The sequence below is a fragment of the Furipterus horrens genome, unplaced genomic scaffold (genome assembly GCF_987537825.1).
Source record: "Furipterus horrens unplaced genomic scaffold, mFurHor1.1.pri manual_scaffold_1, whole genome shotgun sequence".
Lineage (NCBI taxonomy): Eukaryota > Metazoa > Chordata > Mammalia > Chiroptera > Furipteridae > Furipterus > Furipterus horrens.
The window spans coordinates 180,931,809-180,946,476 of NW_028327171.1; the positions used below are offsets into that span (position 1 = coordinate 180,931,809).

A 14,668-nucleotide genomic window follows, 5' to 3' on the forward strand; every position below is an offset into this window, starting at 1 on the left:
TATTTTTTACTCTTTGCCATCTTTTGCGTTTTACCTCAGTGGCAGGTTATTTTTTGCTCACGTATCCTAGCAACCTTGAGCCCCCTTTTGCTAGCTGACTCTAGCTGTTATCTGGCTACCCCAAGGACATGAGAATAGTGTCGGCCAAGTATTTATCAGCTGAAGTTCCTTCTAAATATGAAAGTATGTATATATGTAGTTTCTCACGCCTGTGTAGTTTTTTTCTCTTTTGTTGTTATCTAGTTACCCCAAGGACATAGGAATAGTTCTGTTGCCTTTAAAAACCTTTCAGTCTGTAAGGCGGGGCGGCTCTCCCACCTTCTGCTTCTGAAAGTGGGAAGACCCGTCCCTGGCCAGGTAAATAAACGCCATAAATTTACTTCTAAATTGCCTCGTGTCCTCTTTGCTCGCTAATGCTCCATAACAATGTGTCCTCTAGCACTATTTCCCACCTTTAAAAACTGGAAATGACTGACTAGCCATTTTTGAGAGAATAATCTGGTTATGGTATATTTACTCTAATACTATGCAGTCATTAAAAAGGAACATCGTTAAATGTGTATAAGATTTCACATACAAGAGAAAAACATCTGTAGTGCATTGCAGTGAAGAATATTTTTATAAACCTAGAAAAGTATCAGGAAGCACACACACAAACTTTTTAATGGTGGAAAAATATTCATGGGTTGTAGGATGGACTGGGTCCATTCTAATTATATTTTTGCATTGACTTATTTTACCTCAACTCTATTAACGTTGAAACATTTTAAGATATTATCATATTTTTACCTGCACAACTTTAACACACACATACTCATCAGGTTTAAACCTAACCTCCTCAGAGAAAACTATTGTCCCTCGTATTAGTTCTACTGTTTCATTTTCTTCACTAATGTGATTATTTTGTTTGTTAAACATTTTTACCGTCTCCTTTCTTTGCAAGGTAACGGGAGTGGGAACCCTTCTGCCTTGCATTGTCTCACGTGCAAGGTCTCCCAATAAACTATTCGTCTCAAGAAAAACTGATAGGATGCGGTAAATTTAAACACGCAGGAGTGGCAGCTACATTCCAATAGGACCGCATTATCCTCGGAGAAACAGGACAAAGGACGACGGATAATAGAGAATCAAACAAATGTGCAGGAAAAAAAAAAGACAGCTAGCTACCTTTCCACCCTAGAATTGCGCCTCTGAGAAACAAATTCGCATGAGACATTGGCGTCATTTATTAGCGCACGAATTTAATTATTGGGGGGGGGGGTGTGACTAGAAGTCACGTGATTCGTTATCGGCCACCTTCCCCTTCCGGCGGAAAAAGCTTCAGTGAGATTAACGAGTCCGGAGGGAAATTTATGTGTTCTAAGTAAGAGTTTAGAGGTAGCAATAGAAAATCATTGTCTCCGTAACTCTTTTGCTTTTACTCCGTTCTAATTCGACGTTGCGCAAACAAAAGATGGCCGCACAGGTGCTGGGTTTGACCATAGAGACGCAGACCTAGAGGGGCCCTGCGTGGCTTCCGTGGACACCCGTCCAGTCACCCGGTCCCGTAAAGGAAGTTCGGGGCGGGGCCGCGCCCCGGAGTCCCTGCGGCTGCGTGAAGATGGTGGAGGAGGAGAGTCTCCGCGTGGTTCGTTGTGGCGGCAGCGAGTTGAATTTCAGGAGACCGGTTTTCTCTGCGGATTCTAAGTATGGGGCCACTGCGCTTTGTCTGCGGGCTGAGGGGTGCGTGCGAGTCGCGGGGGGCGGGGGAAAGAACTGTCAGTTGCCCAGGCTCTCCAGCGGCAAATCTGGTCTCAAAGTAGGGGCGCGCCTGTAGGAGACCCCCGGGCACGCGGGCGGGAGCTGGGGCCCGTGTGCTGAGAGCGGTGAGAAACCCTGTAGGCCCGTGCCATCGCAGGCTGGGGAGCGCTTCCCTCTCCCCCGGCACTTCACCTGCTCCCGTAGCTGGAGGGCCACAGGGGGGCGGGCCCACGTGTCCACCATCGGCTCGGCGGCGGGCGGTTAGAAAATGGCCCAGGCGGTGATGACGGGGACAGAATCGTGACTCGGACTTACACAACTATTAAATAGTACTCTTTCTCCTCAAAAAGACATTTTGGCAACCTTTTGGAGCTTTGCTTGGAAAGTGGTAGCTATTAAGAGTCTGCGGTATAAAAGCATGCGAAAGCCCTGGTCCTAACTTGGGTTCAAAACCTGGTATTCCATTGTGTGACCTTTGCAAATTTCTTAATCTAAAAATATGGATCATTTTGCCTTTTTCATTCCTAAATTATCACAAAGCTATGTTCCTTACTCAAAATATTTGTACCTTGAAGATCATTTTGGATACTATACTGCTGCTGTAATGCTTTTCCTAAAGTGTTACTGTCATAACATTAGGCTAATCCTTCTTTCTACTCTTAGCTCAGAACCCTGTAACAGTCTTGTGTTGCTTTAATTGTAAGCTCTTCCATCTGGCTTTCAGGGCTAGTTAGCTCAGCTCAGCTTATCCACTTGGGTTTCCTGATATTACCCATTGTGCACACTGCTTGTTTTATAGGTACGATCTCTCTCCCTAGTAGGTACCATGTTAATTATTTTCCTGCTTTTTCTTACGTTGCTATTCGTTTTCTTTCCCAGCCTTTAAATCACACATCCTTCAGAGCTTCAGTTAAATCCAGATTCTTACTTAAGAACCTTCCTAACTTCTGTACTTCATCATCAGAGATGATTGAGTCCTGTGTAAAAGGCATTGTGGTGGGTGCTTTGCACACATTTCTGTCTGTTAATCCTTATTTTACAGAATCATTTATTGAGTCTTTGCTCTGTGGGCTGAGCTTGCATTTGCATGCATTGTTTCATTTAATCTTCCTAATAACACTGAGAAAGTGTTATCTGCATTTTATGGTGGGTAAAAGTGAGGTTTAGAGAGGTTAAGTAAATTCTCCAGTGTCATTCAGCCAGTACATGGTAAAGCTGTCGTTCAAACCCATTTGTGTTTGACTTTTTAAAAATGCACTTTTCCTACCGTACCATATTTCTGTTATATATAATAAGTAAGCACACAGTTTCTCCCCTCAGGGATCTCACGGTCTCTTGGGGGAAGTATTTCATGATGCCATATGGTGACAACTGCAGTAGAACTAGACCCACCATCCAGTAGAAGCACATCGGGACTGGTTCTGATCTGGAATGAGAAGAAGAGGAAGGGGATTTTAGGGAATGACCCCTGAACCGAATCTTAGAGGAGCAGTCAGAAGGAAAGAGTGTTATATATAGATAGCAGAATGTTGAAAGGCATGGAGAGTTTCCCTTGGAGACTTGCATTCAAATAGTTAAAGCCATTATTCTCTGCTGAGGAAATTCCTTTCCTTTAGGGAATCATATCAGAATGAATTATGGGAAGTTTTCTCGGCAAACTGTCACCACTACCATCTCAAGGAAATACTGTCTAAAGGACCTATTTGGGATATATCTTGGGAGGGGGAGGAGGTTGTTGGAGTTGTGAACCACTTGACACACTGTTAAGTGAAAAAGTAGATCCAGTCAGACCAGGGTCAAACCACCAAAGGCCTTACGAGTTTGGATCATATCCTGAATGCAGTAGGAAAACATTGAAGGATTTAGATTTAATTTTATATATATTGTTTTTTTTTTTTTTAAGAATGAAAACTTGGTCCTTTTTTAAATTTTTTAAATTTATTTATAGAGAGGGGAAAGGAGAAAGAGAGGGAGAAACATCACTGTGTGGTTGCCTCTCACTTGCGCCCCCAACTGGGGACCTGACGTGCAACCTAGTCATGTACCTTGACTGGGAATTGAACCAGCGACACTTGTAATTTTATATTTGAGTAAGTGATATGGTCAGATTTGCAAAGTCCTTCTGACCTAAGTATGAAAGATGAATTGAAGGATGACGTCTGGAGACGATAGGAAGTCCTTAAGAGAAGTCCAGGCTGGAGACGGTAGGACTCTGTATGTACTAAGGTACTTAGGGAGATGGAGAGGAGGCTCAGCCAGTGGGGGGACAAAGTACTCAAGATGTCTTGGTGCTCACACTTTTTTGATCTTATTAGACAGTTGCACACAACCATGCTATGACTGCCTCCTGGCTACAGCACTTAGAAGATGCAACCTGATTTCAGAAAGATGAATGTATGAAAAATCAAGTGTCGTAGAACTGATAAAATAGTAGTGACCCCAGTCAACATCAGAATATTTCTATATTATTTTATTATAATTGTTTTTTTGGTTCATTTTATGCATTTAATTTATAAAAACCTTTGAGGTTCAGGCAAGTTCTGTTCAACAAACTGGATTGAACATTGGGAATCAAAGATAAGTAATACCTCCCACCTGTAAGATCTTGTGAGCAGGTAAGGGAGATACATATGTAAGAAAGTAATTTCAACACAATGTGAAAATACCAGAATCAGGTCATGCACAGGATGCTTTGGGATCACAAAGGAGAGGTCCAGCCTAAGGATTCTGTCATTGGTATCTTCTACAGTGTATGGAAAAACACTGTGTTAAACATGTACAGTGTTAAATGTAATTGGCACAAAGCAAACATGTTTTTTATTTGATAGATACTAGAAGATTTGCATTTCTGAGCTTTCTCCTATGGTTATATCTATTAGGAAAATAGTCAAACAAGTATTATCCCAACTTTATCACTCTTGATAATTTAGTAGCCTCTGCTATTTGGACGAAAGCCACAAATCCAGAAAGACAAAAGCAAAACCAGCATTTTCACAAGAAAAGAATTGTCATGATGTCTTTGTACTTTAGCTATAGAAGAAAACTCACTGACTAGAGAGAACCTTTGACTTAGTGTGTGTCAGCTTGTGTCTCCAGTGAACAATGGAAAGTTGGGGGACATGAGAACATGCTGCTGTTAGCAGAACCACTAAAGAGTGAAAGCTGATAGTAAGTGAATGTATGGCACAGTGTCTGCATCCATTAGTGAACAGACAGCTTGGTTAAGTCAGCTGCTTTTACTAGATGGTTCCATAGAGCCTCTGCCCATGGAACCCATGGTAGGTAGTACTCTGTCCTCATTGATATATGTTTCCAAGTTAATGAACTAATCAGTCTCAGTTGTCCCCATAGACATAAACAGCACACAAATTGAAATGTACAGTTTTTAAACTATTGTTTTGAAAGAAACCTTTGTTGCATGTTGTATTTTTTCATGGACAATAAGAAATTTTACCATTTAGAAAGTATGTGAAACTTATTTTTCTCTCTTATTTGTAGGTATATCTTCTGTGTGTCTGGAGACTTTGTTAAAGTTTATAGCACAGTTACAGAAGAATGTGTACACGTACTGCAAGGGCACAGGAATCTGGTGACAGGAATCCAGCTCAACCCAAACAACCATCTACAGGTGTTAAACGATTTATAGTTGCATGTTTTAATATTGGCTTTATTGTTGCCAGAAAAATTTGAATTGAATTTAACTAGTAAATCTTCCAGGTAATGATCAGAGAAAGAACTGTGTTGATTTTCTGAATCAGTGTATTTTTCACTTATTTTTAATTATTAAAATAGGGTCACAGTCCACAACTGCATTGCCTGTGGCGTATTCTGTGAATCAGTTGTTACACAGAATGCTGAGAGCTGTTCCTTGACTAAAGGGGTTTTTGTCTGTATGCGTTTCTGAGATTCCGGATTTGGCACATAAGTGAATTTTTTTATTGTAGGTCTTCTCAGGCTCTTATATGCATTGTGAATATCTAAAAGTGGCTTATAGTATTTGGTTTTCCTCAAATATATTTGACACCAGAACTCTTGTTTCTGGAACACAATTTTTTTTTTTTAAATCTTGACCAAGAGATATTTATTGATTTTGTAGATCTGTTCCTTTAGAGATGAGGCTTCTTGGTATTAATGCAGATGTCACCTGATCTTAAGGCCAGCATCTAGACAAAAAGAAGGGCTTCTTTAGTCAGTGGATCAACCAGTTAATCTTAGGACAAACTGGGGTCTCTCAATCCCTCCACAAATCAGCTCTTCTCAGAATTCAAGAATAATAAATGGTCATTTTAATTCTGTTCATAACTTCCAGTAAAACTACTACAGAGTTATCTCAAAAATACTCTTGCTCTAGTTTTTGATCAAGTTACACTTTTCTGGATTAGCCACAGCCAACTTGGAATAACTTGGAAGTTATTGCTTGATTTAAGAATGGATTTGCTTTGTCATTCACTGCATTATCACAAAGGATGTAGGACATAAAGCAACACTGATCTTTCTGAAACTCAATGAGGTACTCTTGAAGATCAGTTAAGTAGCTTTTCTGCAGAATTCAAGCACATTTTATCCTTTCTGTCTTCTGAGGGTTTGATAACAGCTTATTGTTAATTATAGCATTTGAATGTTTGTTTTTTGTAGCAGAAATACCTTTTCAGTAAAATTGGAATTTGTGAAGTCTACATTACTAAGCTTTATAGCAAAATGAAAACCTATATACACACTGCATAAAAGATCTATTTCATGGAACTGAAAGTTAATAAAATGAGAGGAGGACAATTTAGCAACAGGTTTGATTGAGGTGAAGGAGTGGATGCTAGAGATTTTGTGGACTTTGGAGTCACAGAATTTGTATTAACCATTGTTTTGACAGTGATTATATTAGTTACCTTATATTTTACTAACCCACATTTATGATTCTTTGGTTATATGTAGTAATTATGACACATGTTTTTAATTCATTATAAATCATTTACTTAGATATTTTCTTCATCATTTCTTATTTTTATAATTCCATATCCTCATTGATAGAAATCTTAATTGCCACCTCCTTTCAAAAAAAATTAAAATTCTTTATAAACATTACAAGCAAAGTGTTTTCACAATAACAGTATAACTACAACAACAACTAAAAAAATGATGTGTCCACTAGGATAAAAATTAAAATGTGTGCTACCAAAGTATGGTTCACAGACCAGTGCCACAAATGGTGGTGGGTCTGCAGTGGGACAAATACAGAAATTGAGTATCCCAAAACTTTATAGCATCCAAGAACATAACTTCTGTTGTATTTTATAAAAGTATTGTTCCTTGATGGGTTGGAAATTTAAAAAAGGGAGAACCAGACATTTTTTCATATCATTTGAGAAGCATTCCTTTAATAACCATGTAAGATGAAAACATTTCTGCTAATAAAAAAGGAAGATAGCAACAAACTCTTAGTGTTTTTCATGTCAGTGCCTTGCCATCTCCCTCCTGAGGACAGAGGGTTGACTTTTCCCCCTCATTTTTAGAGAGAAGAAAGGAGAGAGAGAGAGAGAAACATCGATTATGTGCCCTTACCAGGGATTCAACCTACAACGTTGACATATTGGAATGATGTTCTAATCAACTGAGCTACTGGGCCAGGGCTTTAAAACTTTAAATTGATCAATCTCCTTCCTCCAGAATTGTGATAGGATTGTCACAAACTATAAATTTTACAAAAACAATATAAATCAATGATTCCACCTCTCTAAAGCGAATACTGAATTAATAAAATGTCTTCTGTATCAGCACTTAATTCATTTGATATCTTAATGAGTTCTATTTTTTTTAATCGATTTTGTAATATTTTTATTCTTTTAGCTGTATTCTTGTTCCTTTGATGGCACAATTAAACTGTGGGACTATATAGATGGCATTTTGATAAAGGTAGGTGGATTAATCTTCTATTTTTATTATATGAAAAGGAATGGCAACATAAGTTAATGGCAGATACATTACACCCTTGTACAAGGCCTAACCCTTAGAACAGCATTCCTAAACAAGTCATGAAATTTACATACCATAAAAGACAAATTTGACTATATAAAAATTTTAAACTTCTAACAAAAAAATGAACAATAATGCTGGAAGAAACTATTTACCATAAACATGAAAAGATGCTTAGCCTCATTAATTAATAACTAAAGAAATGTAAATTAAAACAGGTGACCCAGCATTTTTCCCTGTTGGTTTAGCTATATTGCAAATTGAAAAAAAAAAAAAAAATCTCGTGTAGGTGAAGTGTCGAGAAACACACTTTTGAACATAATCAATGAGAATAAAACTGAAAGTGCATATCTTTGCTCCAGCAGTCTCACCTTTAGGAATCTCTTGATGAAATAATGTCATATATATCTAGTTCTTCAAGCATTGTCTATGGTATGAAAAAAGAATTGAATATAACCTTGGTATCAGTTAAAATTTGATATATATTCAGTAAATACTGTACAGCCATTAAAAAGAAACAGCTGAATCTATATGTATTAACTTAAAAGGTTATATAATTTAACAAATATGTATTGAGTATCTTCCATATACCAGGTACTCTTCTGATATTGGGATACACTAGCGAACAAAATGGGTAAAAATCCCTGCCCTTTGTGGAACTTATGTTTTGGGATGTGGGGGTGAGTAGATGAGGAGGACAGACAATTCACTATATAGTGCTTTTTATCTTTCAGACTTTCATAGTTGGACATAAACTTCATGCCTTCTTTACCCATGCTCATGCTGAGGATTCTGTCTTTGTTATAATAAATAAAGAAAAACCAGGTAGAGTATAATTAACTTATTTTGTTTTATATAGCATTGAGTGGCTCTTTACATTTTATAGTTTCTAATATTCAAGAATGCCACTGCACCCTGTGTTGTCCCTCCTGGCATATTGTTGTATGCAGAATCCAAAGTACGAAGGAGCTTTGAGATGGTTATTGGGCAGTCAGCTAGACTGGCTCACAGCTCATTAGTTAAGTGAATCCTGTCCATGGCTCTGTATTTTTGGTTGGAGTGGGGGAGATTGTTTGGTTTTCTGGGGGTGGGGGGTAGGGGCTGGAACAAATTTATAAAGTGTTATATATCTTGGACTTTTTATCAAATTTCTCATTAAGGAACAAAAAAAATAGTAAGTGTAGTTTTTCTTATGTAGCCCTTAAACCATCTCTAAAGGATAGTCCAAAAAAGTCTGGAAATGGCAGCATTCTAAAATAATTAAGTTGCCTTCCCAAATGACTACTTTAAAGACAGCACTCTTCAATATTTAGGTTCTATTTTCTATATAAACATAAGGATTCTTAATGTCTATCCACATGCTTACTAAAAGTTCAGATTCCTAATCTCCCTGACTGCCAGTTAATTGATTTAATGGGTCTGAGAGTTAGTCTAGGTATCTGCATTTTTAGCATCTCCCAGGTGATTCTGCTCATCACTCATATTTGGTAACCACTCTTCATATTCACCCCATGATTTCTCAATTGGAAGGGTAGTGGCCAATAGCAGAAACAAAACTATACCCCTATCAGTGACACCAGTGGTCCTTAACACTTGTTGCGTATTGGAATCACTCCAAGGAACCTAAAATGGAAGATTCTCTATGGTGGATCCTATTTCTTTACCTAAATATCCCCCGGTTGAGTCTTTGGGCAAGCCAGGATAGCAAACTATTGATATAAAGTAAAAGATGGTGGTCATAAGCATTTTGAAGTTACCTATGGAAACTATGTGCTGTACTCTGAATTCTATTCATGATGGGGTTTAGTGTTACTCTCCAGTACTTGAGCACATCATGGGCATTCTGCATGTGAAAATCTAGTTATCTGTTAAGTAAAAATGTGAATCAAACTCTAAGAGATTCCATGTGATTGGATTCTCAAAATATAGTTGACCCTTGAAGAACGTAGGTTTAATTGCATGGGTCCACTTATGCACAGATTTCTTTCAATAAGTACTAAAAATGTATATTCTCTTATGATTTTCTCTAGCTTATTTTATTGTAAGACTACAGTATATAATACATATAACATACAAAATATGTTACTCAACTGTTTGTTACCGGTAAGGCTTCATGTCAACATTAGGCTATTAAGATTTTGAAGAGTCAAAATTTAATATACTGGTTTTTGACTTAAGTGCTCAGTAAACGTCCTGGGAGGAGATGAAACTGTGCAGCTATATTGGAGAAGCATATTCTGCAGCATTCCTGACATGTTTGAGGAATAGCAGGGAGGCTGGATTGGAGTGAGCCAAGGGACAATAGATAATATAGAGCCTTGTAGGCTATTGGAAGGACTGGCTCTTACCCTTGTAGCTAAAAAGCCATTGAAGGGTTTTGAGCAGAATGACATGATCTGACTTAGTTGTAATAAAATCACTGACTTCAGTGTTGAGAATACTAAAAGGAGAACAAAGGTAGGGAGAACTATTACTGCTTCAAACACTTAAAATATGAAACATGATCATGGGTCAGATTAGGGCGTAGTGGCAGAGGTAGTGAGATATGATTGAATTCTAGATAACTTTTGAAGATACAGCCAAACAGGGTTTGCTGGTGGTTTAATGTGGGATATGAGAGAGAACTCAAAGATGACTCAAGTATTTAGCTAGTCTGAGCAACTGGGCAAATGGTGCCATTTCCTGCAGTGGGCACTGCAAGGGAAGACTCCGGAAAATCAAGAGTTCGGGGTTTGTGCATGTCACGTTTGAGTTGACTGAGAAGGCTAGAACCATCAAGAGTTCAGAGCATATAATAAGGCTGGGAAACAGGAAAATGGTAGATCACTGTGTTGCAGAATTTTATATTCATTATTAAGTCTAGTAGGACAAAGAGCATAGTAAAATACAGGTGCTTCCCTTCAGGGAGAAATTTATTTAAATGGGATGTAAAGAGAAGAGCTTGGATGTCAATATTATAGAAAAGGTGGTTTATCCTATGAATGTGTGGCAAGCCCATAGCATTTCTAAAAATTTCAGGGGTTTGTTGCTTTTGGCTCTTCGGTTCACCAATTGTAGCGTATCCCATCTCCATTTTAAAGTTCAGCTTAGCACTGTAGAATGTGGAATGTACCAGTAAAACAAATTGCCTTCTATTTCTACGTATATGGAGCGTGTACTCATATGAGTTGTGGAACTAGACTTTCATTTAAAACTTGTATGTTCAAGTGAAGAATTTAGCTTTAAGCTTTACGGTACATTTTATTCAAAGTGGCCTGGAGTTATTTTCTTGGCATCAAGTGGATTCTAGAGTACTGGTTACCAGTTCCATATGAATGAACGCACCTCTTCACTTTCTCTAGAGAAGCTTTATATTAATATAGCTTCCTTTGGCTAGATGCATTTCAGCTGGTTTCAGTGACACTGCCCAAATCCACAAGCCAGGAAATAGAAGCTGAGGAGCTCTCCCTTGTTTTGGATTACATAAGCCAGTCACCCAAGTGCATTGCTTTTGGAAATGAGGTAAAATTTCTTTTGTTCATTTTGTTTTTTTGTACATAAAATCTCTTTCCTGCAGTCTTTCCTCTGAACAATTTTTGTTACAGAGATTTAATATTGTCTTAAGTTACCATATTTTTGTTAGTAACTGAGAGGTCTGTTTCATTGCCTTAGCATGTATTTATGGTATAGATTTTTAGGACCATCCTAATTTTGTATATTCTGTTTTATTGCCCTTGTGAACTCTCTAATTGTCCAAAATGCAGTAAGTGGTTTTGGCATTTGTGCTGTATTTCTTAGTGCATCCCACATAAAAGCCACTTGAACTTTTCACTTTAGATTACATATCTTCAGAAAATATGACGTCCCTGGCAATAATATGCCCATTAGGGAAAATTTGGAAATTACAGGAAAATATAACGAGATTAAATCTCACAAGTGATAATATATGACAAGTCTTTTTCTTTTTCTTTTTTTTTTTTAATGTTTTTTATTGATTATATTGTTACAACAGTTCCAATTTTCTCCCCCTTGTTCCCCTCCACCCAGCACCCCCCTCCCCCAGCAATCCCCCCCAAGTCCATACCCCTGGTTCGTAAAAATTAACTATCCCCCCCCTCTCAAATATTAGGACCCTTTGTAATCTTGTAAAGGACAATGACAAGTCTTTTTCTAAACTTTTTCCTAAACATACTATAACTTCCCAAAATGAATTAGTTTCTATCCTTTTTTTTTTTTTAACTTAACATTGCAGCATTAGTGGTGCTCAAATGTTCGTCAGAAATAACGACTATGTGATGTTCATACTATAATTTTTATTTAGCCATCACCTGTTAATAATCACGTTCTTAAAAGCAAGTACCAAAAGGCCCTAATAATGTTATTGTGGTGACATGTTTCTTTAGTTTTAAGTTCTATAGCATTATTTTGGCCTTGTTCTGAAAAGGGTTAATTTCTTAGAGTAGAGAAAACGCTTTAACATTATAAAATGCAAATTAAAATCACAGTGAGATACTATTTCACATTCACTAGAATAGCTACAATTAAAAGACTGACAATACTAAGTATTGACAAGATATGGAGCAAAGTTAAACATACACTTTTACAGTGACCCAGCAGTTCCACCTCTTGGCAGAGAAATGAGAACATGACCAGTAAATGACATGTACAAGAATGATTAATATTCATCACAGCTCTAAAATGGAAATAACCCAAGTGTCCACCAGGAAGAGAATATATGCAATACATTCATTCACTGGAATGCCACTTCATAATAAAAAAGGAATGAATACACATAAGAGTTAGGGTGAATCTCAGAAAGGTGATGTTGAGTTGAAGAGTTCTGACACGAAAAAGTATTTATTGCACCATTCTGTCTGTATGACGTTCTAGAACAGGCAGAGAAATGGTTATAGAAATCAATAGTTGCTGGCCAGGGTGGGGGCATTGAGCAATAACTGGAAAGCAGAACAAAGGAACGTTCCAGAGGTGAAGAAAATGTTCCAAACCTTGATTGTATTGATGGTTTCATGGACATACACATGTGGAAAATTACATTTTATTGTATGTAAATTATATCTTAATGGGAAAAATAAAATCGTCTCTTAATTTTTACTGAATTTATTAGGGTGGAATTGGTTAATAAAAGTATATAGGTTTCAGGTGTACAGTTCTTTAATACATCATTTGTATATTATATTGGGTGTTCACCACCCCAAGTCAAGTCTCCTGCCATCACCATTTATCCCCTCTTAACTCTCTCTTACTGCCCCCTGGGGTAATCCCCTTCCCCCACTTCCCCTTGTTGTCTTTGTCTCTGAGGCATTTTTCTTTGCTTAATCCCTTCACCTTTTTCATCCAACTTCCAACCCCCTCCCCTCTGACAGCTGTCAGTCTGTTCTCTGTATCTTTGAGTCTATTTCTAGTTGATTTATTATGTTCATTAGATTTCACGTAGAAGTGAAATCATAGTATTTGTCTTTTACATCTAAAGCTAGGTAGCGTAGTAGTTATAGAATTTAGAACCTAAATTGTTCTTTTCATTTTCTGTGATTATTTTTAAAGTAGGATTATTCTATCTATAGCTAAACTATAATATATTGTTTTAAATTAATATACTCTTAATCTTCAAAATATTGTTACTATATTAACTTTTGTGATGAGAATATTTCTTCAAGAGTGTTGACAATTTTTGTGAATGTTATCTTTTTTGAAATACCAGGGAGAATATGTTGCTGCAGTACGAGATTTTTACCTGTCTGTTTATTTTTTCAAAAAGAAAAAATCCTCAAGGTAAGAATTCCTTTTTGGAAGCTTTATTTACTTGAGAGTTTTTTATATCATTCTCATACCTGTGATGCAAAGCTATTACAAGTTTCATGTTACAAATGATTGTGAAATCACAAAATCACAAGATACAGAGGTAGTTTTGTTTTGGGGAGTGTGATTTTTTGTTTGTTTTTTGTTTGGGGAGGGAGCTAATACCTAGTAACATTTAATAAATATCAACTATTAATTATAATACTATATTTTGTATTTAACTTTATGGGTTATGGTAGGTTTCGACATATATATATATATATTTTTTTTTTTGATCTATGATAATGGCCCTATAAGAACAATGTTACTGTTTGCCACACTTTTTAAAATTTTATTTTTCTATTACAGCTGACATATATTAGTTTCAGATGCTTATCATAGTGGTTAGACATTTATCTAACTTACGAAGTCTAAAACCAAGCCCTGATAAGTCTAGTACCCATCTGACACCGTACATAGTTATTACAATATTATTGACAATAGTCCTGTGTGTACTTCACATCACCGTGACTATTTTATAACTACCAATTTGTACTTCCTAATCCCTTTAGCTTTTTCACCCAGCCTTTTAACCTCTCCACCACACACCTGGCAACCATCAGTTTGTTTCTGTCTATGAATTTGTTTTTGGTTTGTTTGTTCGTTTATATTGTTTTCAGATTCCAGTTTTTAACCCATAGTGGATGGGGTTGAGGGATCATTAGTTACAAAAACCTGGGGAGCTTTTCTGGCCCTGAACCCTTGTATACCAAGATTCTGGTGTGCATATTTGTGTCAGAATTAGACTTGGTTTGAAATCACTTCTGGAGATGATCCTCATTGCTGTATTATAGATGTAGGAATGAACGTAGGCTTTGGGATATCTCGGTTTAAAGTGAGTCAAAATTACCCATATAAATTTCACTGTGCCTCAAAGTAACATATATTTAAATGGGGATAATACACTTCTTAATAGTCATGAAAATGAGTGAAAGAACATGTTTCTACTCATGCTAGGCATGAGTAGCCACTCTTCAGATGACACTACTCTCTTCTCTTGCACTGTGTCAGTGTTAGCATGTTTTTGCAGTATAATGAGGATCCTGACATCTTCAGCGTGTTAGCCAGTTGCCTTGTATATAATTTCTTAGGCCTGTGTGTATCTGATGCTACAGCTTGTCTTCAA

General features: G+C 37.1%; 1 protein-coding gene across 1 annotated transcript in view; it reads left to right on the forward strand.

The window, feature by feature from the left end:
* Nucleotides 1–1,568: 1,568 nt before the first annotated feature.
* WDR75 (WD repeat domain 75) overlaps nucleotides 1,569–14,668 on the forward strand; it is a 28,859-nt gene continuing 15,759 nt past the window's right edge. The window contains exons 1-6 of the mRNA XM_090281599.1: nucleotides 1,569–1,686; nucleotides 5,239–5,368; nucleotides 7,582–7,647; nucleotides 8,442–8,532; nucleotides 11,084–11,208; nucleotides 13,406–13,476. Coding sequence (XP_090137725.1) covers nucleotides 1,601–1,686; nucleotides 5,239–5,368; nucleotides 7,582–7,647; nucleotides 8,442–8,532; nucleotides 11,084–11,208; nucleotides 13,406–13,476 — 569 coding nt within the window. The 5' untranslated portion in view covers nucleotides 1,569–1,600. The remainder of the gene's footprint in view (nucleotides 1,687–5,238; nucleotides 5,369–7,581; nucleotides 7,648–8,441; nucleotides 8,533–11,083; nucleotides 11,209–13,405; nucleotides 13,477–14,668) is intronic.